General features: G+C 45.0%; 1 protein-coding gene across 7 annotated transcripts in view; it reads left to right on the top strand.

Moving 5' to 3' along the window:
* The window catches only part of LOC142767686 (ecdysone oxidase-like), an 80,724-nt gene that overhangs the window by 14,054 nt on the left and 40,652 nt on the right, over nucleotides 1–26,018 (top strand). For 4 of the 7 annotated variants that reach the window (XR_012885108.1, XR_012885109.1, XM_075869869.1 and 1 more), the window contains exon 2: nucleotides 19,679–19,821. The exons of the other annotated variants lie outside the window; for them this stretch is intronic. Coding sequence is in view for 1 of the 4 variants with exons in the window: in XM_075869869.1 (XP_075725984.1) it covers nucleotides 19,795–19,821 (27 nt within the window). In the remaining 3 variants the exon portion in view is untranslated. The remainder of the gene's footprint in view (nucleotides 1–19,678; nucleotides 19,822–26,018) is intronic. 7 annotated transcript variants of the gene reach the window in all.

The following is a 26,018-nucleotide window of genomic DNA, read 5'->3' as shown; positions in this document are numbered from 1 at the left end:
CAGAGTCCTCCAGGCCAGTATGCTGAAGTCGTTTGTGCACCTTTATGCCAATGGCAACGCTACAGCTCAAGAGCTGCCAAAAACACGAGTAATATTAGGCATTTTCTGCTATGCATGTAATATTTTCGGTGAAGTTCTACAGCGTGGCAAATATTTGTGATCACACTTACCTGCACACGAGGTGCACATTCATTTTCCGCAAATTGTCGGTGTCCACATTTTCCTTTGTCAATTTTGGTGCTACACCGAGCTGTTGTTTGCTGTCGACTTCTTGAAGGGTTCGGTAATGGTCAAAATTGATTTTGTGATCACCAATCTGCAAACTACACATGCAAGAGAAAAGTAAGGGCATATATTTCAGGTCAGCAAATTTCAACGCAACATTGCCAAAAAATAGATATCCATCATGCCATACTTGTGGCGAAGCAGAAGATTTATTATGCACTCAATGATGTGCGGCACATCACAAATAATGTACAGACTGCTACCTGGAATGCATGGGTGTTCGATTTTGTGCTTCAGTGCATGAAAGTCGCCTGTCACGGCAAATGTTGACCACATAGACTTGCTTGTGCTTGTTCCATCACTCATGACAGCTACGACTGTTGCATTTTGATTATGAGGCTCGACGACAGCTTCCAGTGCCATTCTTGCGAGAACCCTTCCAGGCGCAGCATTTTTCATCGTAAAGCTGGCGATGGGCTGCAACCATGGATGAAATAGGGGGGCAAACATAAGTACAAGTGCATGGTCCACCACAGCTGTTGATTCCTCGTCATCGCCATAGTCGACAAAACCATCAACCTTGTAGGTTTCCTTGTTGAATGTGAGAGATCGGCTCACTTTCATTTCACCCAATATAAGTGTTTCACAGCATCTGACTCTTTCTTCTCCTTTCATGAATGCACCGATGCTACTAAGCGAAATCTTATTGAACCCGAATTCGCAAGGCATTCCCTTGATAATTTGCTTGAGGTGTGAGAATGTCGGCGGGGGCAGTATGTTCATCTTTGACATCAGCCTATAAGCAGAAGGGCTCGATATTTTAAAGAGCAGGCAAGTCATCAGCCAATCGGTTACCTACGCTTCCCTTTTGAAGCTTTCAGCGCAGCACGATGAGCGAGTTGTTGAGCTGGAGGAAGGCCAGTGATGAGTTTGTCCGTTTGACTGATAGACACTTTTTAAAGCGGTGCTTTCATTTTCAGAATTGCTTTTTTGTCTTTTCTAAAAAAAAAACTGTGGCTCTAATAACTCTCTTAGCTGTTTAGCAGTCGAGCGTAGTTTTTGGTGCAGCCTCGTTGGTTTCATATATTTTTCTTTTTTTCCTTCTGCCGTGCTCGCAGACTTTTTCTTGTGTTCTTGCATGATGGCCATAAATCTTCCGGGGTCTGCCCGAAACACTTTGTGCTCCTCCACACGTCCCGGATCTTCAGGGCTAATGTTTCGGTCAAAATGAAAAGAAATAAGCTGCTATGGCAGCCCGTGCATATTTTTGGAGATCAACATGACCGACGAAAGCTGATATCATCTGCAAACTCGTGAGTTTCAGCTGGCTTCCGAAATCATGTTCGCTATATGCGCATGGGGGAACAAGCTTCCCCCTAGAACTGAGGACAACACTTAAGTATTTTCTTACCACCACTTCCTTGCCGATTTCGACAACACCTTTGTTTTGAATAACTTTAAAGAAAGCTTCTTCCTGAATAAGCTCGACATTCCAGAATTGGAACTTAGTTCGGTCTTGTAATGCAGGGAACCAATTTTTAACTTCTGGACACAGCTCTGAATTGGAGTGGACGCCAATAGCCTTGTCAACGTCGCTGTTCTCCTTGTGAACGTCTGGCACATCGCCACAACCTGCGTACACACGGTCCTCAAAATTTGCAGTTTCTCGCAGTTTTGGGGCTTTCCTTTTCCGCTTGAATGCCGCTGGTTTAGGCAAGTGTGCCGGAATATTGGAAGAATTTCTCGGGACAGCACCGGGTTTCAGTGTCCACCTGCCACGTGGATTTCGACGTTTCCACCTACGACGTGCTCATGGGAAGTAATGAAGCCCTCGAATTCGAAATGTAGATCGCAAATCTTGGTCTTGACGGTCACCTCGAAAGCTTTACGTGGGATAGCAGCTGTCCAGGCCTTGAGAACTGCAAGGTCATTTGGGGCTTTGAAGAAGTGCCCTCGATAGCAAGTGTTCTATAGCGTCGATAGCCACTTCAACAACCTAGTGCACTGTAGGTCGGCGTGTTTACTACGTTATTTCTAGTTCACTTCTGATTCACTCACTGGTGATTCACTAAAGCATACTCGTCGTGTCACATATCAAATACAGTTTGCGATGACCGAAATCTAGCTTTCAAGCTCCAGCCGCTGTGGTCTAAGCATGCAAACACGAACAAAAAATACTTGACACAGCCGTGAGAATCGCGGGGCGGTTGCGACGGATCGATCTCAACGCTGCGCCAGCACCACCACTCGGAGCAGATACGAGCTGGGGCCACCTCGGGAGCGGGCTTTTCCAACGGACAGTTTCTAAAAACGTTGGCTAGAGCCTCTGAACGTAAATATCAATCAGATTGTCGGTAAACCATGAAGCCTTGCTCCAGCTGATGGAAGGGGCTCGGGCGTCCGCGACTAGCCATCACTACCCGGAGTGACGACGTCACCCACCTCTAGGCGAAGAGAACGTGCGTCTGGATGCAAATAGAGGTTATTTCTCATTGCCTCAACAAGTATACTCAATTCAAAACTTCACACAGAATCTGATTATATGTTTCTTTGTAATGCAAAGCCAACCCCCCCCCCCTCTTCTATATTTGAATAACCAGTTACAATATTACTTGACTTATCAGTTCATAAACATCATTGCGTCGGATGCCGCCGTATTAGAAGAAAAAGCTGGAGTAGGCATCTTCAGCCCTACTCTCGACTGGTATTTTTAAGTTGGAATACCAGATGATACACCTATGTCCATTGCTGAATTATTTCCTAATTTTATCGCAATTCGTATACTTCCTGCAAGTGAGTCAGAAGCAATCATAATTACCAATTTTCTCTCAGCATGTGCTGCACTCTTTGTAACAAAGAATTCAACACTCATGAGTATGTTTAGTAGTTTAATACCAGCAAACCTAAGTAAAATACACTTGCTTTGGCTACCTCACCACCACGGGAATTAGCTGAATGAGATGGCAGACTCCCTAGCCACAGCATCTTTAGGTGGATACGTCTTCCCAATTTTACCTGATACGGCTTACGTGACAGCACTAAAATTTAGAAAGGCTTGTTTGCACAAATAAATAGACAAATCATCACCGAATGAAGTAGGAAACTTCGCATACCTAAGATTTTCCAAGAATAAACAGTGTTGTGTATCTCGGCAGCGAGAAATTGTAATCACCAGATTGTGTTGTAGAACTCCGCATCTGCATTATTACTTGCATAAAGCTGGGCTCACAACATCTCCGTTGTGTCTATTTTACAAGAAAATAGAAACGATATAGCACCTGCTGTTATTCTGTCGTCGATATTCTTTTCAACGGAAAAGCACCTTGTGTTTCCAATTTAAAAGCTAGCTTTAGAAACAAATGTTGCAGTAAATTTACTGTGGAGGCATCGCATCAGGTTGTAACCACAGAAAGGTTTGCTCTGCTATGTTTGCGTACGTAATGAAAACGAAAAGTTGACCTTATAGTATATTATTATTCTTATTTTTGGCTTTAGCCTATCTGATTGCCTGACCACTTGCAGTATGTTCCTTCATCAGTTTATTTATCAACTTTTGCAGTTTACGAAGGTAATTTCCACTGAAGGTTTTTCTATTGATACCCCACTAACTTACAAATCCTGCCACTTGGTTTTTTAGCCGGTTTTCGTTTGCGAGCGAGTGCAAGATATGTGGGTGGATCATGAACGTAATCATCATCAGTTGTCGGAAGATGCTTTTTTGCAATGCCCTGAAACATTACGGGCATTCACATTAAAATCAGTGGCAATGCTGGCGCAATTTTTTGCGCTCGCTATCGAATGAGATTGTTCGGGCCATTGTATGCATATGAAAACAAACCTGTAGGCTACAATAGGTTTCCAAAAATACCACACCAAGTTATTTCACGAAATGCATTCGAGGTCCCTGCAGGCTTTCGTAAAACATGCACTTGCAGATTTCATCATATATTTTGATAAAGTTGTTCAATGCACGGAGAGTGCCATGAAATGACATGAATGCATGGGTGAAGCTTGTGTGTAGGGAGGAGGGTATAGTTAACTGGAGCTTTTTGCAGTGCTCTTTTCTGAGCGTATGACTTTTTTTCGTGCGGACAGTATTCAGCTCAACCTGTTGTTGCATTACCAGTCTTGTGCTCATATAAACTGCTTTATGAGTGCACATGCGTTTCAGTGCCGCCATGTTGGCATGTTAAACTTTGCGTTTTACATTGTTAACAAGTAAGTACACTGTGCTACACTGATCGTTTAGGCATGACAATTAATGGGTTCTTGCATGTGATGTATCATGACCTTATTAATGGAGGTCACAATATACAAAAACAAGAAAGCATCTGTCACTCTAGCAGCGAATGAAGTGCTGAGCTTGGAAGCCCTTCTCATTTCTTTTCGGTTTTCTCTTTGTTGTTCTCTTTATTTTCTTGCGTGGGTTCAATGCCGGCCACAGCGGTCGCAGTGTCTAAGATTGCGGGATGGTGGGCTCATGTACTCTGCAGAGTCAGTGCGCATTAAAGAACATCAGACGGTAAAAATTTTCGAGCCCTCTACTACGGCGTCTCATATGAATATGTCGTGTTTTCTGGATGTAAAACTCCAGATATTATTGTCTTTTGTAATTTCCTCTCCATTTCTTTGCTTTCTCAGTCTGTTTTTGTGTTTCTTACGTGCTTCGTCTTTTAATTTTGTATGTAGCTTTTGTTGTTGTTTCCCAAGCCATAGTGTTCGCACTTAATATCATCATCAAGACACTCGAATATCAAGAAGAAGAACACTTCTCTTTAGTGCGAGTGTGTGCTCGATCAACGCCTCCTCTAGAAAGATGCCTGAGGAATGGCTCGCGCCCCCAGCGGAGTTGGCCTGCCTTCTGTTTTAAACAAGCTCCGCGCGGTGGCGCTCGCGACCGACACTATTACTCGAATTTAAATCGATGCACAGAAGCCATCAAAGAGAGGGTAAGAGGTGACAAGAGGGTTGCAGTAGGGGCGTTCCCAGGACGCAAGCTGGAAGCAGTCATGAGGCAAGCGAGCGCAAAGCTCAGAACGACAGCTGATAGACGAAACCTCGTGATAATTTCAGGCGGTTTAAACGATGTCCTAAATGGAGATGCAGCAGGACTAGCAGCCACACTGGCGAAAGGCGTCGATGACATGCGCGCCACTTCTCCTAAGGTACAGGTAGTGATATGCACGATACCGGAGGTACCGGTGCGTGATAGCAACCTGCAAAGAGCGGTGGTCAACACAAACCAAGAGATATGGCGGATGAGTCGAGAGAAAGGCTTTGAGGTGGTGGAAATAAACAGAGAGGTGCATAAGTGGGGGGTTTTCAACGAGACAGAATTCACTTCGATGGCCGGCTAGGTCATGAGGTGGGTTGGCGACTTGCAGGACGCGCAGTAGCTTTTTTGGGGGGCAAGCGAGCCCTTCGGGGTGCAGGATAGCTATTAACGAGGAAAACAACCAGGGAGACTCTTCGACAGGTGGTGTGGACAGATACGATTCCAAAGTGGCACCAATATCTAAGATAGGTAGAGTCCGGGGCATAAATAGACGTAGCCATGAGCGCCGAGCCAATTCAGACATAGGGTGTATTAACATGCAGGGTGGTAGGAACAGGCTGAAGTGGGAAGAGATAGAAGAACAGCTAAGGGAGGGAAGAGAGGCAGATGGTATACGGTTTTGTAGAAACACATCTCAGGGACATGGAACAACCTCCGAACAATCCGGACTACGCGTGGGAATATTGTAATAGAACAGAAGGCAGCAGAAAGGGGGGTGGTATTGGGGCATTCATTCATAAAAGTACAGACTGGCAAAGGGTCAAGCAGGAGTGCAAGGAACATTTATGGCTAAAAGGGAAAGTGGCAGGTCAAATGACACTCCTTGGTTTCGTGTACTTGTGGACGGGAGCAAAGGCCAGAGAGGAAAACCAGGCAATGGTAGAGTGTATATCAAAGGACATTCAGGAGTTAGGGAGAGAGTGCGAGATAATTATACTAGGAGACATGAATGCGCACATAGAAGATATAGATGGGTATACCGACCCGACAGGCAAAATGATCATGGATATGTGTGAAAGGCTTGATTTGATCATTTGCAACAGTACCGAGAAGTGTGAAGGGCAAATAACATGGGAGGTAGGAAGGCTGCAGTCGACGATAGATTATGCACTGATGTAACATAGGATGTATGACAAGCTCAGGGAAATGCACATAGATGAGGGTGGCTCCAGAAGTCTGGGTAGCGATCACAAACGTATCAAGCTAAGTTTTGGAAGAGCAGTGAAAGTGGGAAGGAGACAAGTTGAGCAACTACAGGAAAAAAAAATTTTTATCCAGAAAGGCAAATTGAAATAGCCACTAAACAAATTGAGAAAGTAATCACGGAGGATAATAAGACAGTGTGGACATACACGAATCTAATTAGACTCGTTGAGCTAGAGCTTGCTAAGACGCGTGACAAATCACCCCGGAAAAGAAGACACAAACCCAAAAGTTGGTGGAATGAGGAAGTTAAGAGAGCCATAGCAAAACGTCAGGAAGCCTCTAGGGAACACAGACATGCTAAACAGCGGGGTGAACCGACAGATGAGGTTGAAAGAAAATGGGCAACCTTTCTAAGCTGTAGAAGGGATGCATCCCTTCTGATCAATGAAAAGATTAGAAGGAAGGGAGCTCAGTGGCTGGCAGAAGTACATAAAAAAGATAGAAAGGCAGCTACGAAATTTTGGAACCATCTAAACTCCCTAAGAAATGAGACGAGCCTAGAGCAGAGTTTTATAACTACAGCCCAAGGTGCTAGGCTAGAAGGGGACGAAGCTATTGAATATATAAGAACAAAAGTGACAGAAAAATTTCAACAGAGAAGTACTTTATGCACCACAATAGGTAAGGACGAATCAAGTGGTGCAATGGCTCCATTTTCACAACAAGAGTGGGAAAGGGCTGAGAAAAGGGTTCCTAGTAGTACATCAACAGGCCCAGATGGCATTCCAATTAGGCTGATAAAGACATTAGGTCCGAAGTCTAAGCAGGCTTTGAGAGAGGCAATGAGCACAATAATAATCGATGGTGAAGTTCCCGATCGATGGAAACTTAGCAGGATGAGCATAATCTATAAAGCAAAGGGGGACAAAGCTGACATAAACAACTACCGTCCTATAACAAGTGACATCAGTGGTCATTTAACCATATGGTGTAGTAGCGCAATTTTCACGGGGACGAAGAGGACAAGAACACACGACACTCGCTACACTCGCAACTAATTTTATTTCCGCATTAAAAGAAGAAAAGAAGTATGCATTAGTCAGTCATCGGTTTCGTTAAGTGACCGAGAAGCCAGCTACCTCGAAGGACTTAATTGAGATCAGTGTTTGCATGTGTCATACTCTCCTTTTTGTCGTTTCAAAATTTTGTTTCAAACACGTGTGAATTCCCGCAAAATTTTTTGTTTTTTTTTATTTGATGTTACCCAGGGCTGTTTTAGTTATGTCATCTTAAAGTGTAAGCGTAACTGCCGTGTACTATCGCTTGAGTCTGCGCAAAAGCTTCTGTTGGCAATGATTCAATGTTCGTAGTTCTTTTCTGTGTCGCTAGGGTTATGGGTTATATATGAAGTGCTGCTTCTGAAATAAAATTAGTTGCGAGTGTAGCGAGTGTCGTGTGTTCTTGTCCTCTTCGTCCCCGTGAAAATTGCGCTACTACACCATATGGTTAAATGATGTCTCACCAACTAGCCCAGCTCTCAACCCTACTGGACATCAGTGGTCTACAGGCTGGCGATGCAGATTATAAAGGAAAGACTGCAGGCGTGGATAGAGGAGGAGGGGGTGCTGGGGGAACTGCAGAATGGGTTTCGGAAACATAGGAGGTTGGAAGAAAATCTGTTCTCACTGACGCAGTGCATCGAAATAGCATAAAAGGAACACAGGCCCCTGTGGCTAGCATTTTTGGATATCAAGGGAGCGTACGATAGCGTGGTTCAAGAGGAATTGTGGGGAATACTGGACACACTAGGCGTGGAACATGTAGTCACTAATCTTTTAAAGGGTATCTATAAAGGTAACAAGGTAGTTATAAAGTGGGAAAAACAGGTATCCAAGCCTGCAGAGGTAAAACGGGGGCTTAGGCAGGGGTGCCCCCTGTCACCCTTATTATTCATGATGTACCTACAAGGATTAGAGGCAAAATTAGAGGGAAGTGGACTGGGCTTCAACCTGTCTTTAGTCAAACAAGGAAAACTTATTGAGCAGGCACTACCAGCATTAATGTACGCAGATGATATAGTGCTAATGGCCAACAACAAGGAAGATTTGCAGGGATTGATGGACATCTGCGGTAATGAGGGAGATAGGTTAGATTTTAGATTCAGTAAGGAAAAATCAGCAGTCATGATTTTTAATGACAACGAAGGTAGTGAGCTTAGAATACAGAAGGTCACGCTAGAGATAACAGATAAATACAAATATCTGGGCGTATGGATAAGCAATGGGACCGAGTATCTGAGGGAACACGAAATATACGTGACGACTAAAGGTAACAGGAATGCAGCAGTCATGAAAAATAGGGCACTGTGGAATTACAATAGGTATGATGTTGTGAGAGGAATATGGAAAGGGGTCATGGTTCCTGGGCTGACGTTCGGCAATGCGGTCTTGTGCATGAGATCAGAAGTTCAAGCAAGATTAGAAATTAAGCAACGTGGAATAGGTAGGCTTGCTTTAGGAGCTCACGGGAATGTACCAAATCAGGGATTACAAGGTGATATGGGATGGACATCATTTGAGGGCAGGGAAGCTAGCAGCAAGATAAAATTTGAGAAGCGATTGAGAGAAATGGGGGAAGAGCGTTGGGCTAGGAAGGTTTTCAGCTACTTGTACATGAAGAATGTCGATACAAAATGGAGGAAGCGAACCAGGAAGTTGACTGGTAAATACTTAGAAAACAGCAGGTGGCCAAACCAAAAAGAACTATCGGTTAAGAAGAAAGTGAAGGAAACGGAGACCGACATGTGGAGAATGGGCATGATTAAGAAGTCCGCACTAGATATCTATCGAAGTTTTAAGCAGGAAATTGCCAAGGAAAGGATCTATGATAATACTCGGGGTAGTTCTCTACTGTTTGAGGCCAGAACGGGAGTACTGCGAACCAAGACATATCAGGCCAAATACGAAGGGGTAGACACAGTATGCAGTGCGTGTGGAGAGGAAGAAAAAACTGCAGAACACTTGATAATGTTCTGTAAAGGGCTTCACCCTATAGTTCAGGATGATGGCTCAGAGTTTTTCAAAGCACTGGGGTTCAGGGACCGGGAGGGCAAAATAAACTTTAAGCGGGTAGACTTAACTAGAAGGAGGTTATCTGATTGGTGGCTAAAGTCAAGGCACGAGTGAAAATTAAACTCTTCACTGCAAAGTACGAATCCTCAAACTCTTTTTCAAGGAAAAAAATACATATAGTTTTTGGTTCATTAGGTATTACGGCTTGGTGGCGCTAGCCACCGCCCGATCTAAAGGGTACATTCATATCCATCCATCCATCCATCCATCCATCCATCCATCCATCCATCCATCCATCCATCCATCCATCCGTCCATCCGTCCATCCGTCCATCCGTCCATCCATCCATCCATCCATCCATCCATCCATCCATCCATCCATCCATCCATCCATCCATCCTTCCATCCATCCATCCATCCATCCATCCATCCATCCATCCATCCATCCATCCATCCATCCATCCATCCATCCATCCATCCATCCATCCATCCATCCATCCATCCATCCATCCATTATCATGGCGACGGGCGGTACCAGCTAAGCGTTCTTTATATGCGGCCCATATGGGCGCGCCAGTCGAGAGTTGTTCGAGAGCTGCAACTGTGCACCACTATTTCGTAGGCTATGCAAAGTGTTGCGTTGTTGCACCGTCCACCACAAGTGATGCTAGCGACCGAGAACAATTTCAAAATGAAAGAGAGAAAGGGTGTGGCAGCTGTTTTTTTTTCTCATGCGGCAGGCATCTTCCTAGAGGAGGCGTTGGCTCGATGCGCTACAGCTGCTGGCTACGCCTGCGTTACGTCAAGCGATGACGATGGCAGCATACAGGAGCCCGGCCCCTTACGTGCTCGGCATTTAAAATTCTCCCCGCAGAATTTTTTTGGCAGAAGTCTCATTGCGATCTTAAGCATCGAGTTTTATTTCACGTAGTGGCGGTCCCTCCAGCGCCACTTTGATGCGTCATCTTTGATCTTCTCCATGACACTCCCAGCCCCGTGGCATGCACAATTCTCACAAGAATTTTCCTTCATCTCGCAACCATCGAAACGTGTGTATGGCGTCAAAATCACTTGTATCAATTGACTATCAGTTGAAAGGAAGAGGTTTGATAGAGACAGAGAATGCTACTTTATTGTCATCTGACTTGAGGAGGTAGGTAATCCGCCAGGCTGAACCTGTTGGCCACCCTCTCTGCCCCCTGTATGGTGAGAGCTGAACTGCCAGGCTTGTGGAAGTCAAAACCATCTCTCTCCCCTCTGGCAATGGAGTGCCCAGGAGATCGGGAGAAGGAGATCTTGCTCACAGGCGAAAAGAGTGTGATTGAGTATGGCTATTGACCAACCACGAGAGCAATGAAAAAAAAAAACGTGATTTGACAGAAGTTTGTTCAGATGAGCCTTTTTCCCGTATTATAGAGCACCCCTTCACTCGGAGCTGCACCTTGACGCGAGAATTTCGATGGCAGATCCACTTCTTCGCAAAAATGTAAACTGGGTAAAAGTGACAGCCGGCATTGATTCGCGAAACCGACTGAGTCATATTCAGTCGCGCTGCGGCGCTGTGCTCAACGCTGCCAAGTGAAAGTCGAAATTTCAGGCGAGGATTGTTTTGGAACGGGGGGGGGGGGGTTGTATATACGTTCTTTATCACCACAGTGCGCCGCTTCAGCTGATAGCCGGTGTTTGTATTGCGTGGCTCCCAAAGAACACACACACACACACACACACACACATGTATATATATATATATATATATATATATATATATATATATATATATATATATTTATATATATATATATATATAATGGGAGTAATAATTCAATGGGCCAGTTAGTCTTCGTGAAGGTATGGGATATGGCACAACGGGAGCGTAGTCAACATGGATAAATATATTTACACACACACACACACACACACACACATATATATATATATATATATAATGGGAGTAATAATTCAATGGGCCAGTTAGTCTTCGTGAAGGTATGGGATATGGCACAACGGGAGCGTAGTCAACATGGGTAAATATATTTACACACACACACACACACACACACACACACACACACACACACACACACACACACACACACACACACACACACACACACACACACACACACACATATATATATATATATATATATATATATATATATATATATATATATATATATATAATAAGGAAAGAAGTGTTTACTTAGGGGCTCGTTTTTCTGTGTTTTGCACAATATCAATGATATTGATATCTAACAGACAATCATGACGAGGAAAGTATAGGGGAAGGTATTAGACCAAATTGTAATGTAAATATGAAGAAAGAAAAGTGGGTGAAAAAATAACTTGCCCTGGGCAGGATATATATATATATATATATATATATATATATCTATATATATATATATATATATATAGCGCCACCGGGAAAAGAGCTTTGTGTGGCTTGGGTTGAGTGTGTTCGTTGTGCCTTCGTCGCGCCGTCTGCAGACACTACAGTATGTTTATTCGTTTATCACAGCTTTGAAGCCAGGAGACGTAGTTTTTCAAAATACAATGCACCATAAAAAGTGGAGTGTGCTCTCCGATGCGGTGGTTATGAGAACATACCAAAGGAACATACTTTATAGTAGCTGTCGGCATACGTAATCTACGCAGCGGTGGTCCCTTCCTCGATGAAGCCTTCTAGTGCGGAAACTTACACACTAAGTTTTTTGAAAGAATGACGTCTGGCGGCACATTCTAATGAAGCACATGCTAATCATCTGATTAGCATGTGCTTCATGCATCTGCATAAGCATCTGATTTTCGAGTAGCCGTGTCAAGGAGTCGAGGGTCAACACCATTTACGCGCAAGCGTGAAAGCCCCGATTGTTAAGTGTCTCTTGTTGAGTGTGTCAAAGCGACCCTGGTTACGTTAGGTAGGAGTCTCAAACACGATGCCCACATGTGTTTGTCTTGGCTACGCAGTTTTATCGACACCTTTACAACTTTGCCGCAAAGGTGAAGCAAAGAATGCGATAGTAACAAATTGGAATGCCAGGCGAGGAATGGCAAGGATATCGAAACGTGCGCTGCGTTGATGCTGAAAACGCCATAGTTCCCTTGAGGTCACCATCGCCAGCAGTAGGTGATCGTTAAAAAAGTTTGCCTTTTCAATGTTGACGGTGGTGCTTCTTCATAGCTCAGGGGCTCTCGCCACGCACTCAAAAGCAAGATGATGATGATACTTGGTGCTTTGTGCGCAAGGGCGATTTGATGTCCAAAAAGCGCCAGTTCATAGGACAAGAGATGTAGATAATGATTTCGATTAGCGGCTGTATAGCGGCCTTAAAATTCCTCGCCCTAAGGCGAGTAAAAACATAGCAGTAATATAATCATGACCATGTCGTGAATCAACCAAAGAACCAAGCAGTATTTTGTACATGATATTCCACAATAGACAATATTCCTACTATTATTCAGGTAATAGAGAAATGCGCAGCTTACAACAAACCCTTATACATAGCTTTCATAGATTGCGAGATGATGTTTGACTCATACCGGTGTCACACAGGCACTTTTAAGGGCGATCAGGGTGATCTGGATCAGTTTTCTTGATGGCGATCAACTTTATGTCCACTGATACACGGTTTAAGCTAATCCGGTTCGAGAATGGGTAAGACAAAATGTCCCAGGTGGCATTTGCGTGCCCTAAAACAGGCCACTGAAGAACCCGGCGTACAATATATACAATATATCTATAGAGCCCTTTATCAGCAATGTTAATAATGCGAGAGCTACTCAAACGTGAAAAACTTTGCATGCCACTACAATAGTAAGTTATTAAACCTATCATTCGATAAAATTTTCGTAGCATTCACCTGTATTGCTGGGTGAAATTCTTAACCATTGTTTTATTTCTGATGGGCCCCGCTCGTAGCCGTCTAGTCACCGTGAAGCGTATATTTATTTTTTATTTATTTATTTCGACATACTGCCAATCCCATCAGGGATTTTAGCAGGAAGGGCGTGAACATAAAAATTCGAATAGGTACACAATAAAGACATACATCGCGATAAAGTACAGAATGAAACTAACAGAATCGGATCATTTAACAATTTCAGATCAAAGAAGGCATAAAACATTAGTGTAAAGAAAAGTTGTCAGAAGAAAATAAATGCAGCGACTTGGTTGACACATTGGTTGACATATTGGCATATGCATCAAGAAACAAGAAATTACAGCAATAAGAAACTACCCTACAATATGGCGAAGTATTTCAAGGAAGGGCAAATTTATACACACTGAAAAACAGAAACATGTTCAAGAATCAACAGAGCGATTTCTCTTCACCTGGATTCAGTAGTAAAAATTGCTTAAAGAAAAAATATGATGACATGATACTTCGCTCGTACAATGTTCACACGAACACACATATTAAAGTCAACCAGGTGATTTCGTTTGCATAATACAAAGTTCATTTTCGACAAGGGTTAGAAATTTTGCTAATTCGGTAGTGCTGGAGATACTCGGATCCAGTTTATTCCATTCATTAGTGGCTAACGGAAAGAATGAGTACTTAAAGCAGTTTGTGTTGAAGGAGTATTCGTTAAGTCTCATTGGGTGTTTTTGGCGTGTTGTTCTAGTTTGATCAAACGTAAGATAGGCGGATACATCAATGTTTAAATGACCATGTATTAATTCATGTATGAATTTTGCACGTGCTAACCTTGTTCTATTCATTAGGGTAAGTAATCCAGCTTTTTTCATTAGTTTAGTCGGAGAATCTGTATGTCTGTACTTGTTGTAAATGAACCTCATAGCTTTCCTTTGTATTCCTTCCAGTTTCGTGATTTGCTGTTTTGTGAATGGTGACCAAATAATATTACCGTATTCAAGTAATGATCGCACAAGGGAAGTGTATGCAAGCAGTTTTAGAGAAGGAGGGGCCTGGCGAAGCCGGTATCTGAGTGTAAACAAGCGGCGTAGTGCAGCTGAAGTAACGTAACTTATGTGTGCATCCCATCTTAGATCTTCAGTTATAATAATTCCAAGATATTTATGCTGACTTACTCTAGTTATGGGAATGTCATTAATGGTGTAAAGAAAATTTGGCCTAGTTTTTTTTTCGACTTACTGATAAAATTGTACACTTGTTTGCATCAAGTGACATCTGCCATTTACGGCACCAGCAGGAAACATCTTGTAAAGCACTATTTAAAGCTACATGGTCCTCCGTTGAGTTTATTTCTCGATATAGCACGCAGTCATCCGCGAATAATTTGATTTTTTCCTTAATATTTGTAGGCAAATCATTAATAAAGAGAAGAAACAAAATTGGCGCCAGCACACAGCCCTGCGGAACTCCAGACGTGACGGAGGTGGTAGCAGAGGTTTCATCGTTAAATTCCACATACTGTGTACGATCAGTAAGATAATTTTTTATCCAGTTAAGAACAGTAGAATTTCCTAAGGTGGCCTCAAGTTTTTGAAGTAGTTTCTTGTGTGATACCTTGTCGAATGCTTTGGCAAAATCGAGGAAGATTAGATCAGTTTGTTTTTGGTAGTCAATACTCTGGGATACCTCATGTGTTAATTCCACTAATTGGGTTATGGTTGAAAGACCTCGGCGAAAGCCATGCTGATAGGGAGATAATATACGTTTTTCTTCTAGGAAAACAGTTATTTGTTTAAGAATTATGTGCTCCAAGATTTTACAGATTGTACATGTCAGGGATATAGGTCTAAAGTTAGATATATCATTTCCGCATCCTCCTTTATGCACAGGAACAACTTTGGCCTTTTTCCACTCCACAGGTAAAGAGCACGTTGATAGTGATTTGTTAAACATGACGCACAGATATTTAGCTAGCACCTCTGCATATCTTACAAGAAAGATATTAGGAATGTTGTCAGGCCCTGCTCCTTTTTTTGTGTCCAAGTTTAACAAGAGATTTATGACACTGGCCTCATTGACAATAATCGATTCCAGGGTACCTTCCGCACTAGTGTCGATGTCTGGAATGTTTCCGTCATCGACAGTGAATACAGACTTGAAATAGCTGTTCATTTTGTCTGCAGTGATCGGGTTATCTTTTTCCGGGGGTGTGTTGCTTTTGTTGTTTTTTGCAGGCTTTAGGTAGCTCCAAAAGTTGCTGGGGGAATTTTTTAGAAAGTTTGGCAACGTTTTAGTGAAATAGTTGCTCTTCGCTGTTTTGATTTTTGTTTTTAGGTCACTCACAGCAGCAGACAAATCATTTACTGTTACTGCTGCGGGTTTTTGTTTCATTCTCTTTCGTATTCGCTTTACTTTGCGTTTCGCATGTATTACCTCACGTGTTATCCACGGGTTGTGTTTCTTAATTTTTTTCACTCTAAGAGGTACAAAGGTATTAATACAGTGGTGCATAATTTCTTTTAACTGAGAACATAACGTTTCAATGGTCGTGGAACTATCATTCGACAATTCTTCGAAGGACGGAAACTTTATAATTAGATAATTTAGTATGCTGGTGTCGTCGGCATATTTAAAATCCGGGTAAGTAATTTTTATGTTCGTTGGTTCTATTTTATCACGAAAGGGGACAGTGCACAAAGTGAGCTTGTGATCAGATATGCCATCCATAACTTCAATGTTTGTTTCATCGGCTGGGAAGTGGTTACTCAAGAATATAAGGTCAAGAATATTTGAAGTTTCTCCCTGGACACGTGTTGGTTGGTTGACTACTTGGTGAAGATTAAATCGCAGCATTGTGTCGATGAGGACATCTGAGCATGCGGAATGAAATTTCATGGATCGCCAGTCGATATCAGGAAGGTTAAAATCACCCAACAAGATGAATCTTGCACTTTGTATGTTTTGTTCAATGTAGTTGTAGAGCGATTGCATGCTATCTTCGCCAGAAGTAGGACTGCGATAGCAGCAGCCCACAATTGTTGTGTGAAGGCCAAATTTTAGTTTCAAAAAGACAGCTTCTACACCTTCAACCTCTGGCAGCACAGTGTATTGTATTTCGCGTTTTATCATTAACGCTACTCCACCGCCTCGTGTCGGTCTGTCCTTCCGTATTATATTGTAATTTGGGGGCGTTACTTCACTATCTAAAATGTCATTATTTAACCAGGTTTCGGTTAAAGCAACAAAGTCTGGCTCAAGGTCGAGAAGTAGGCATTCAAGAAATTCTAATTTGTTTAAGACACTTCGGCAATTCACATTTATAAACCTCAACTGGGGCGGTTTCGAGTGCGAGACGCCGGCCCGTCGCTTGGCAGGTTTTTTTTCCAGTTCAGGGATTTTTTGCCTCGCCAATCATCACTTTATCGTTTACAGTGTCATCCCAGCGATAAAGAATACGGTCTATACTAATTTTGTCGTAGACAAGATGTACCTTTTGCCCGGATTTTTTATTTGGTTTCGCCGAGTCCCACAATTTTTTCCTTATATTACGCACACGCTGGGAAAAGTCTTCACTAATTGATATGTCGGTATCCTTTAGTTTATGACAGTTTTTCAAAATCTTTGTTTTGTCTCGATCATCAAGGAGTTTGAAAATTATTGGTCTAGTTTTGTTCGCGCTTGGTTTACCGAGCCGATGTATCCTTTCGATTGAAACAGGTTCAATTTTCAGAACACCTTTCGCAACTGTATTGTTTATTACTTGCTCTAGTGATTCCTCGTCTTCTTTTTCATCCTCAGGGATGCCATACACTATCAAGTTACTTCTTCTTGACCGGTTTTATAATTCATCCAGCTTTAATTCTAGGCCTGATACTACTTTTTCTAAGGCGGAAACTTTTGTGGTGCAGTCCAGTATTTTTTCATCTAAGGCAGCCAGTTTTTCTAATTTGGACTCAATAGCGGTTAGTCGTTCTTCTTTAATTTCTTTAATATCACCAGCAATTTGCGTTAGTTGTTGAGAAATTTGTTTTAAGTCGGGCCCGGGGTTTGTCTCGACGTCACCTGCTAGTAATAACAGGTCCCTCAAATAACAGGACAAGTTACACAAGGGATCACAAAGCAACCTTGGGCACGGCAGCACAATCAAGAAGAGGCAGTCAGAACGCACGCATTCGCCGTAGCGTTTTCTCACCTGTACGACATACAAGAAGGGATTAGCGCTCTGCATGCTTCGGGTGCCGCCGTGCCCATTAATCACCGTCGCTTGGGGGGCCGTATTTATATCCAGGGTTGTCGACGTTTAGTGAGGCACCGAGGGGGCGCTGAAGATGGCGTCGGCGCAGTACGTCGCTGAACCCAACGGGTCCAACTTGTAGGGCCGGCCATCCAGACCAACCGGCGCGTGTTGCACGTGGCGGGCTTTATCACGGCCTGGATTTGCTGTCCACGCTGTCGTCGGTTTGCCCGCTTCTTCATGCCCCGCCGGTATCAGCAGCAGGAAAGTGCTGATCTGTACGACATACAAGAAGGGATTAGCGCTCTGCATGCTTCGGGTGCCGCCGTGCCCATTAATCACCGTCGCTTGGGGGGCCGTATTTATATCCAGGGTTGTCGACGTTGAGTGAGGCACCGAGGGGGCGCTGAAGATGGCGTCGGCGCAGTACGTCGCTGAACCTAACGGGTCCAACTTGTAGGGCCGGCCATCCAGACCAACCGGCGCGTGTTGCACGTGGCGGGCTTTATCACGGCCTGGATTTGCTGTCCACGCTGTCGTCGGTTTGCCCGCTTCCTCATGCCCCGCCGGTATCAGCAGCAGGAAAGTGCTGATCTGTACGACATACAAGAAGGGATTAGCGCTCTGCATGCTTCGGGTGCCGCCGTGCCCATTCTCTTTGTACGCGCCAGTGTTTCACTTCTGGCGCCTCAAGTCTGTTCCAGTCGCTCCTGCCAGCGGTAAATGATTACTGTGAAGGGATCTCCATTCGACCACGAAGTGCGCGTACGTTGCGACGTAATAAAAAGGCTTGTGACACTCATAATCAGTTTCCTTCGAGGTGCTCCAACAGCTCCGACGGGGCGGGAGTTGAACTAAGCACTGAAGGCAATGGTCGACTGCTTGTCGTCTGCTTCTCGTCTGCTTCTCCCGTAACTACATGCGGTCGACGCGAACCTCAAAATATGCAAAACTTAAGATATTGTTTCAGATTAAAATAGACTAAAACCGAATAAACAGATTAAAATTTGCTTTTAAATATAACATCTAGCTGTTTCAAATTAGTCTTTTAATTGAAGTGGGCTTGATTTTCTAGCTTATTGTACTTTCAACAAGCTCGGCTAGGGGGTGCAGACGAGAAAAATATCGCGATCTATCAGGCAGATCACGATGCGCGCATTGCGAGTCTTGACCCCGATCACGCCTGATTGTGATTAAAAGTGACCGTGTAGCAGCACTTAATCTAAATCTTTGTTAATCCGGATCGACACTGATCGCAATTAAAAGTTACCGTGTGACACCGGCATCAGTCTATACATCAGCAGTATTTCAAGCACCACATAATCAAGGCATCGACGAACGCTACATAAGCGTACTTGAAGAAATGTACAGTGGATTTACAGCCACCATAGCTCTCCATAAAGAAAGTGACAAGATTCAAATAGAGAAGGGTGTAAGGCAGGAATACACGATCTCTCAATGCTATTCACCGCGTGTTTACAAAATCTACTTTTTGTTTTGCGAAAACAAAAAGTAGATTCGCGCAGAGGGCAGTCGCGACTGTGAGGGGGACGGGGCTTCACCGGGTCAGTTGGTAATGATGAACGTGTGTTGCTTTGAAAACTACAAACTAGTCTGTGTGCTAGCTACGAAGTAAAAAATATTGTAACATTATTTATGGAGTCTATCAAACGTGCCAGGGAAGTTCTTAATGATATGACGTGTATGTGACGCAATAATTGGCAAAATAAATGTTCAGCAATCACCGTGATGGCAAAAGGTGCCGCTGGCTGAAGCTCTCACGTTCAAATGCACACAAAAACCCTATAAAATGGACGGGGGTATCACCGTCACCGTTGCTCAGTTGGTAGAGCATCAGACGTGTTATTCGGAGGTAGAAGGTTCGGATCCTGCCAGGGGCAAGTTATATTTTCGTCCACTTTTTTCCCTTTTTACATCTGCATTACTTGCAATAACAACCTTTTCAGTTTCCCTGGCAATATTGTATGTTAGCCGAAAACAATAAAAAAGCGAGCCGTTAAGTTGGTACTTCCCTTCGGTAAAAAAATGGTACATCCATTTCTTAGGACGGGCTTTATGTGCGGAGTAGTGTTAGTCAAGCCAAGGTCCCGAGGCCGAGTGAAACTACGATCAACCAATCCGTACGACCCACCTCTCATCAATCCCAGGATGCTATCGAAAGATGAAGGCCAGGATCGGATGGTGTATGGTACGTGCTGTTAGCAGATATTAAGCGAGCATTTCTTTTCGTAATGTATCGTCAATTCTGGTTCTTTGCTTACCGGATATAGATGCACCAGTCATACTTTGTAGTGGTGCAGAATTTTAGAGTAATAATGTTGGTTGTCGGGGCTGCGAGAAAGTAAAGCGGCCGCATCTCGCCTAATTACATAAATAATCAGCGAACGATCAACAATTACATAAATAGAGAACCAAGCGCACCTTAAACGCATCTATCTATCTATCTATCTATCTATCTATCTATCTATCTATCTATCTATCTATCTATCTATCTATCTATCTATCTATCTATCTATCTATCTATCTATCTATCTATCTATCTATCTATCTATCTATCTATCTATCTATCTATCTATCTATCTATCTATCTATCTATCTATCTATCTATCTGTCTGTCTGTCTGTCTGTCTGTCTGTCTGTCTGTCTGTCTGTCTGTCTGTCTGTCTGTCTGTCTATCTATCTATCTATCTATCTATCTATCTATCTATCTATCTATCTATCTATCTATCTATCTATCTATCTATCTATCTATCTATCTATCTATCTATCTATCTATCTATCTATCTATCTATCTATCTATCTATCTATCTATCTATCTATATATCTATCTATCTATCTATCTATCTGTCTATCTATCTATCTATCTATCTATCTATCTATCTATCTATCTATCTATCTATCTATCTATCTATCTATCTATCTATCTATCTATTGTTATGCCAGCGAGTCCTCGTCAAACGTCCGTGCCTCTGAAACAGGCAATCTGGGTCAAGGCCAGCCGCACTCCGCCGGGCGCGAACAACTCCACGGCGTGAACACGCGCGGCGCATCTGTGGCCCACGTGCATTGAGTCAGTTGCGCACGTGACAGCGAGCCGGCGTCCTCATGTCTGTGGCCTGACGCATCGCGCGGCGAACCCCATTGGAGGAGCCTGCTCGGAAGACCAGCGGCGCTTCTGATTGGACATTTTAGTTGGGCCCGGTGTAAATAAAAGAAGCCCTGCGGCGCGTCGCGATCGGAGATCCTAGGAGAGGAGTCCCCGTGTCGGAGTGCCGACATGTGTGTGAGTCAGCGGTTTTAGGCGAAAGGCTGACCTATGTGTTAGAGAGAGGAGCTCGGCTCTTCGAGTCTCTGCCGGCCCCAGTGCCGAAATTGTAACGCCTCTGTATATATGCTGTACATAAACCTTGTTTAACTCACCGTCGTCTCGTCCGCTCGTCTTATCAGCTCTGCGCAGAAGCAGTCGCGAGCTGATAAACATACGCTACCAAACGGCTGGTGACCTTCCCGGCGGAGTTGAAAGCAGTGGCGCCTCCGGGGCCGTGTTGGCGTCGCCGTCTTTCGCAACAGTGGTGGCTTCGGCGGGATCGGTCCGCCGTTTCTCAACAGTGGAGGTCAGCGGTGGGATTTCGGAGGTGCCTTCTCAACAGTGGTTGGCAGCTGCGGGATCGGCCGGCGTCAGCGACATCGATGCGGTGAGTGCCTGACGTTTTCCCCTCAGTTCACCAGACTACTCTAGCTCAGGTTGTAGTAGTTTATAGAAGGGCTGTGTGAAGCATTCGAGTGAGCTTTGATCGTTTCAAGCCAAGTTGAAGTGCTTTGAAACCAAAGTTAATGCGGAGGTGGTAAACACGGCAGTGTTAATATTGCTTGCGCGTCTTGCTAGTAGGCTTATAGTGGGTACGGCAAGTAGATTCTTAACAGGGGCAAACAGCAAGAGGCTAGTGTGAACGATGGAGAACCTTAAAGTGAAGGAACTCATCGAAATTTGTGAGGAACTCGGCATTACTTTGGGCCGTGCGAAACGAAAGCAAGCGATCCTTGAGATCATGAAGGATGAGGGAGTGTCGGCTGAGGAAGTCGATGAGGCCTGGGTGGATATTAAAGCACGCCGTGAGGAGGCTGAAAGGCGAGAAGTAGAAGCTCGCGAACGTGAGGAGGCTGAAAGGCGAGAAGCTCGTGAAGAGGCTGAAAGGCGCGAAGCTCGCGAACGTGAAGAAAGGCGCGAAGCTCGCGAACGTGAAGAAAGGCGAGAAGCTCGCGAACGTGAAGAGGCTGAAAGGCGAGAAGCTCGCGAACGTGAAGAAGCTGAAAGGCGCGAACGTCGCGAGCGCGAGGAGGCCGAGAGACAGGAGCGCCTCGAGTTGAAACGACTAGAATTGGCAATCCTACAGTGTTCGCAGGCGCCTAGCGTAGCTTCTCCGACGAGTCAGGTCAGCGGTATTAGAATTCGGGATCAACTGCCACCGTTCGTAGTGGGCGAGGACATGGCGAAGTATCTCGTCAAGTTTGAACACGTCTGTGAGCGAAATGCTTTGGAGCAGTCTCTTTGGGCGCGGAACCTGCTAGCTCTTCTTCCCGGCGAAGTGTCCGACGCGATAACTTGCTTGTCGAGGGAAGCGTTTGAGAGCTATGACGAGGTTAAGGAAGTGCTCTTGAGACGTTATAAGTTGTCACCCGAGGCTTTCAGGCAAAGGTTCCGGTATGCTAAAAAGGGGAATGAGTCACACGTTGACTTCGCGTTTCGTCTTAACGCCGATTTGATTGAATGGCTCAAGGGCGAAGGTGTTTATGACGACCGCGATAAAGTGGTGGAATGCGTTGCATTGGAGCAATTCTACCGCTGCATCGAGGAGGATGTCAAACTTTGGCTGCAGGACAAACTTGGTGAAGTACAGCTAAACAAGGCAGCAGAGTTAGCTGAGGAGTATTATACTCGCCGAAAGTTGCATAGCAGGGCAGCGCGCGTTGAAAAGGATGAAAAGAAAGAGGGCTTTTCAAGGAAACCTGATCAACGGAAACCCGTTCCGCACCGTAATTTCAAAAGGGACCCGTCTCTTACGAAGGACAGTGTAGGGGAAGGGCAAACAGAAGCGGAGAGATCGAGTGAGGTTTCTACCACACAGACATTTGAATCGGAAAACAAACGGAAGCCGCTAATCTGCTACAACTGTAAAAAGGAAGGGCACATCGCGAGAAACTGTCAGGAAAAATTTGCCTTCGCAACGATCCGAGAATCAGAAAAAAACATTCGGTTGTTGGAGCCGTATCTCCAAGAAATTAGGGTCAATGAGAAAACGTGCCGAGCACTTAGAGACTCAGCGGCAACCATGGACGTTGTCCATCCTTCATTGGTGTCTCCGGATGACTTCACAGGAGAATGCGCGTGGATCAGGCAAGTCGCCGAGGTGCAGAGTGTTCGCTTACCAATCGCCACGGTTGTCATTGAAGGCCCGTTCGGTGAGCTTCGCACCGAAGCAGCTGTGTCTGCCGCGCTGAACGATCGTTTTCCTTATCTATTCTCCAACAACTCAGAGCAGCTTCTCAAAGAGCAGGGCAAATCGTTCTTCCCCAACTTAGCGTGCATGGCTCTCACGCGATCGCAAGCGCGAAAGCTTTCGCGGAAGCTGGACTTGGTTCCATGCGGTGAACTCTCAAGTGACCTTGTCGGCGGGTCGACGGAACCCCAAAAAGGAAATTTTCCGCATGAGTCATGTGAGCAGTCACGCGAGCGGCCCGTCGCGGGAGCGGCCGGCGCGGTATGCGCTGGGGGAGACGACGTGGCGCCTTTGAGTCAGAGCGAGAGGGATGCAACGCTCTCGCCTGTAGCGGAAAGTTGGAGCGAGCTGCCGAGAGTTGATCGAGAGACGCTCATTCGAGGGCAGAGTGAGGATCTCTCGATTGAAGCGCTAGTGGAAAGCCAAATTGAAGCGCTCGTGGAAAGCCAGAAAAACGCGGCAAAAGTGCTGTCGAAGGAGCACTACGAGAAATCGGGGAAGAAGCGCGCTTTTGAAGTTGATAATCAGGTAATGCGGCTGCAGCCACCAAAAAGGAACAAGCTTGAGGTTGATTGGGAAGGGCCCGCCACAGTATTATCGAAGCCTTGCGATACAACTTATGAGGTGCAAGTAGGAAGGCGGCAGAACAAAATTTACAACTTGATGAAACCCAATGTTCAACATCAAGCGGTCGTAAATCAGCTGTTGAAGGCTTCAGAGGAAGAGGGAGCAGAAAATTTGAGTTCTAGTGAGGTGATCGAAGGGGGATCGAAAGTAATTTGGGAGCAGATAAACCTAGAGCCTAGCTTAAGTGAAGGAGGACCTGAGAAAGAGGACCTGAGAAAGATTGGTTCCGAGTTTGAAGACGTGTTTTCGGACCGCCCCGGAAACATGAGGGTGATCGAACACGATATCGAGCTAAGCGGTCAGGAGTCAATCAGTAGCAAGCCGTATCGTTGTTCCCCTGTGCAACGTCGCAAGTGTGAGCCGCTCTTGGTGCCGCATAGGTATCGTCGCCTAAAAGTGGCCGGTTACTGAGGTGGAGCATGTTGCTCCACAGCGCAACTTTGACGTTCGCTAAAGAGAAAAAAAAAGGGGAAGGTAAACGCTAATGCAGGTGCATTGAGCAGTGCGTTCCAGCTAGTAACTTCTCAACCTTTCGGTTTCTGGCTGGCGATTCGGGGCAAAATTTTGACCTCATCACGACCTGGGCTGAGCGCTCTCGTTCAGAGTGATCTCAAGGGGCCAACTTTATGTGGTATTCTAATCCGTTACGTTGTTGTACGTGGAAAAAAAATTGAGTTGTCATTTTAGGGGTCTTTTGTCCCACATGTGCCTCTTGATGTAGAGGGAACAAAATTCCGATAAACACGTAGATAGGTATATGTTGTACTATACTTTGTCTGGTGTTCTGTCGGGTGACCGAGGGCACTTGCTTGTGTCGTGTGTTGTCTGTTGTCGAACCGTTCTTAGCAAGTTGCAGAACCATCGACAAGTGCTGAAACCGAAGATGGTCAGAAGAGACGAGTGAAGCTGGTCAGCAAGTTGTGGCGACAAGCCAGTGGGGCTGGGATCCGTCGTCAATGATGGGATGTGTTCCCGGAACAGTCTGGAGCTGTATTCTCCCCATGGCCCTGGAGGCGAACCTGGAGGGACCTGGCGAACGAGCGCACCTGACATCCGAGCCCCGTGGAAGCAGCTCGTCTTTCCGGTGCATTGTCTGGCGGCGGGGGTGCTGTTATGCCAGCGAGTCCTCGTCAAACGTCCGTGCCTCTGAAACAGGCAATCTGGGTCAAGGCCAGCCCGCACTCCGCCGGGCGCGAACAACTCCACGGCGTGAACACGCGCGGCGCATCTGTGGCCCACGTGCATTGAGTCAGTTGCGCACGTGACAGCGAGCCGGCGTCCTCATGTCTGGTGGCCTGACGCATCGCGCGGCGAACCCCATTGGAGGAGCCTGCTCGGAAGACCAGCGGCGCTTCTGATTGGACATTTTAGTTGGGCCCGGTGTAAATAAAAGAAGCCCTGCGGCGCGTCGCGATCGGAGATCCTAGGAGAGGAGTCCCCGTGTCGGAGTGCCGACATGTGTGTGAGTCAGCGGTTTTAGGCGAAAGGCTGACCTATGTGTTAGAGAGAGGAGCTCGGCTCTTCGAGTCTCTGCCGGCCCCAGTGCCGAAATTGTAACGCCTCTGTATATATGCTGTACATAAACCTTGTTTAACTCACCGTCGTCTCGTCCGCTCGTCTTATCAGCTCTGCGCAGAAGCAGTCGCGAGCTGATAAACATACGCTACCAAACGGCTGGTGACCTTCCCGGCGGAGTTGAAAGCAGTGGCGCCTCCGGGGCCGTGTTGGCGTCGCCGTCTTTCGCAACAGTGGTGGCTTCGGCGGGATCGGTCCGCCGTTTCTCAACAGTGGAGGTCAGCGGTGGGATTTCGGAGGTGCCTTCTCAACACTATCTATCTATCTATCTATCTATCTATCTATCTATCTATCTATCTATCTATCTATCTATCTATCTATCTATCTATCTATCTATCTATCTATCTATCTGTCTATCTATCTATCTATCTATCTATCTATATATCTATCTATCTATCTATCTATCTATCTATCTATCTATCTATCTATCTATCTATCTATCTATCTATCTATCTATCTATCTATCTATCTATCTATCTATCTATCTATCTATCTATCTATCTATCTATCTATCTATCTATCTATCTATCTATTCTCCACCTACGAAATAAACAACATGAAAATCTTGCTGCACACTATGTCAAACTTTTTCCTGTACGTAACTGTGGCAAATACCTGTAAACATGGGACAAAACATGCGGGCATGCGTCAGGGGTCATTGACAGTTGACCCTATAAATACCCAG

This window comes from Rhipicephalus microplus, chromosome 7 (genome assembly GCF_043290135.1).
Source record: "Rhipicephalus microplus isolate Deutch F79 chromosome 7, USDA_Rmic, whole genome shotgun sequence".
Classification (NCBI taxonomy): Eukaryota; Metazoa; Arthropoda; class Arachnida; order Ixodida; family Ixodidae; genus Rhipicephalus; species Rhipicephalus microplus.
This window is presented reverse-complemented; position numbering and strand designations above follow the sequence as displayed.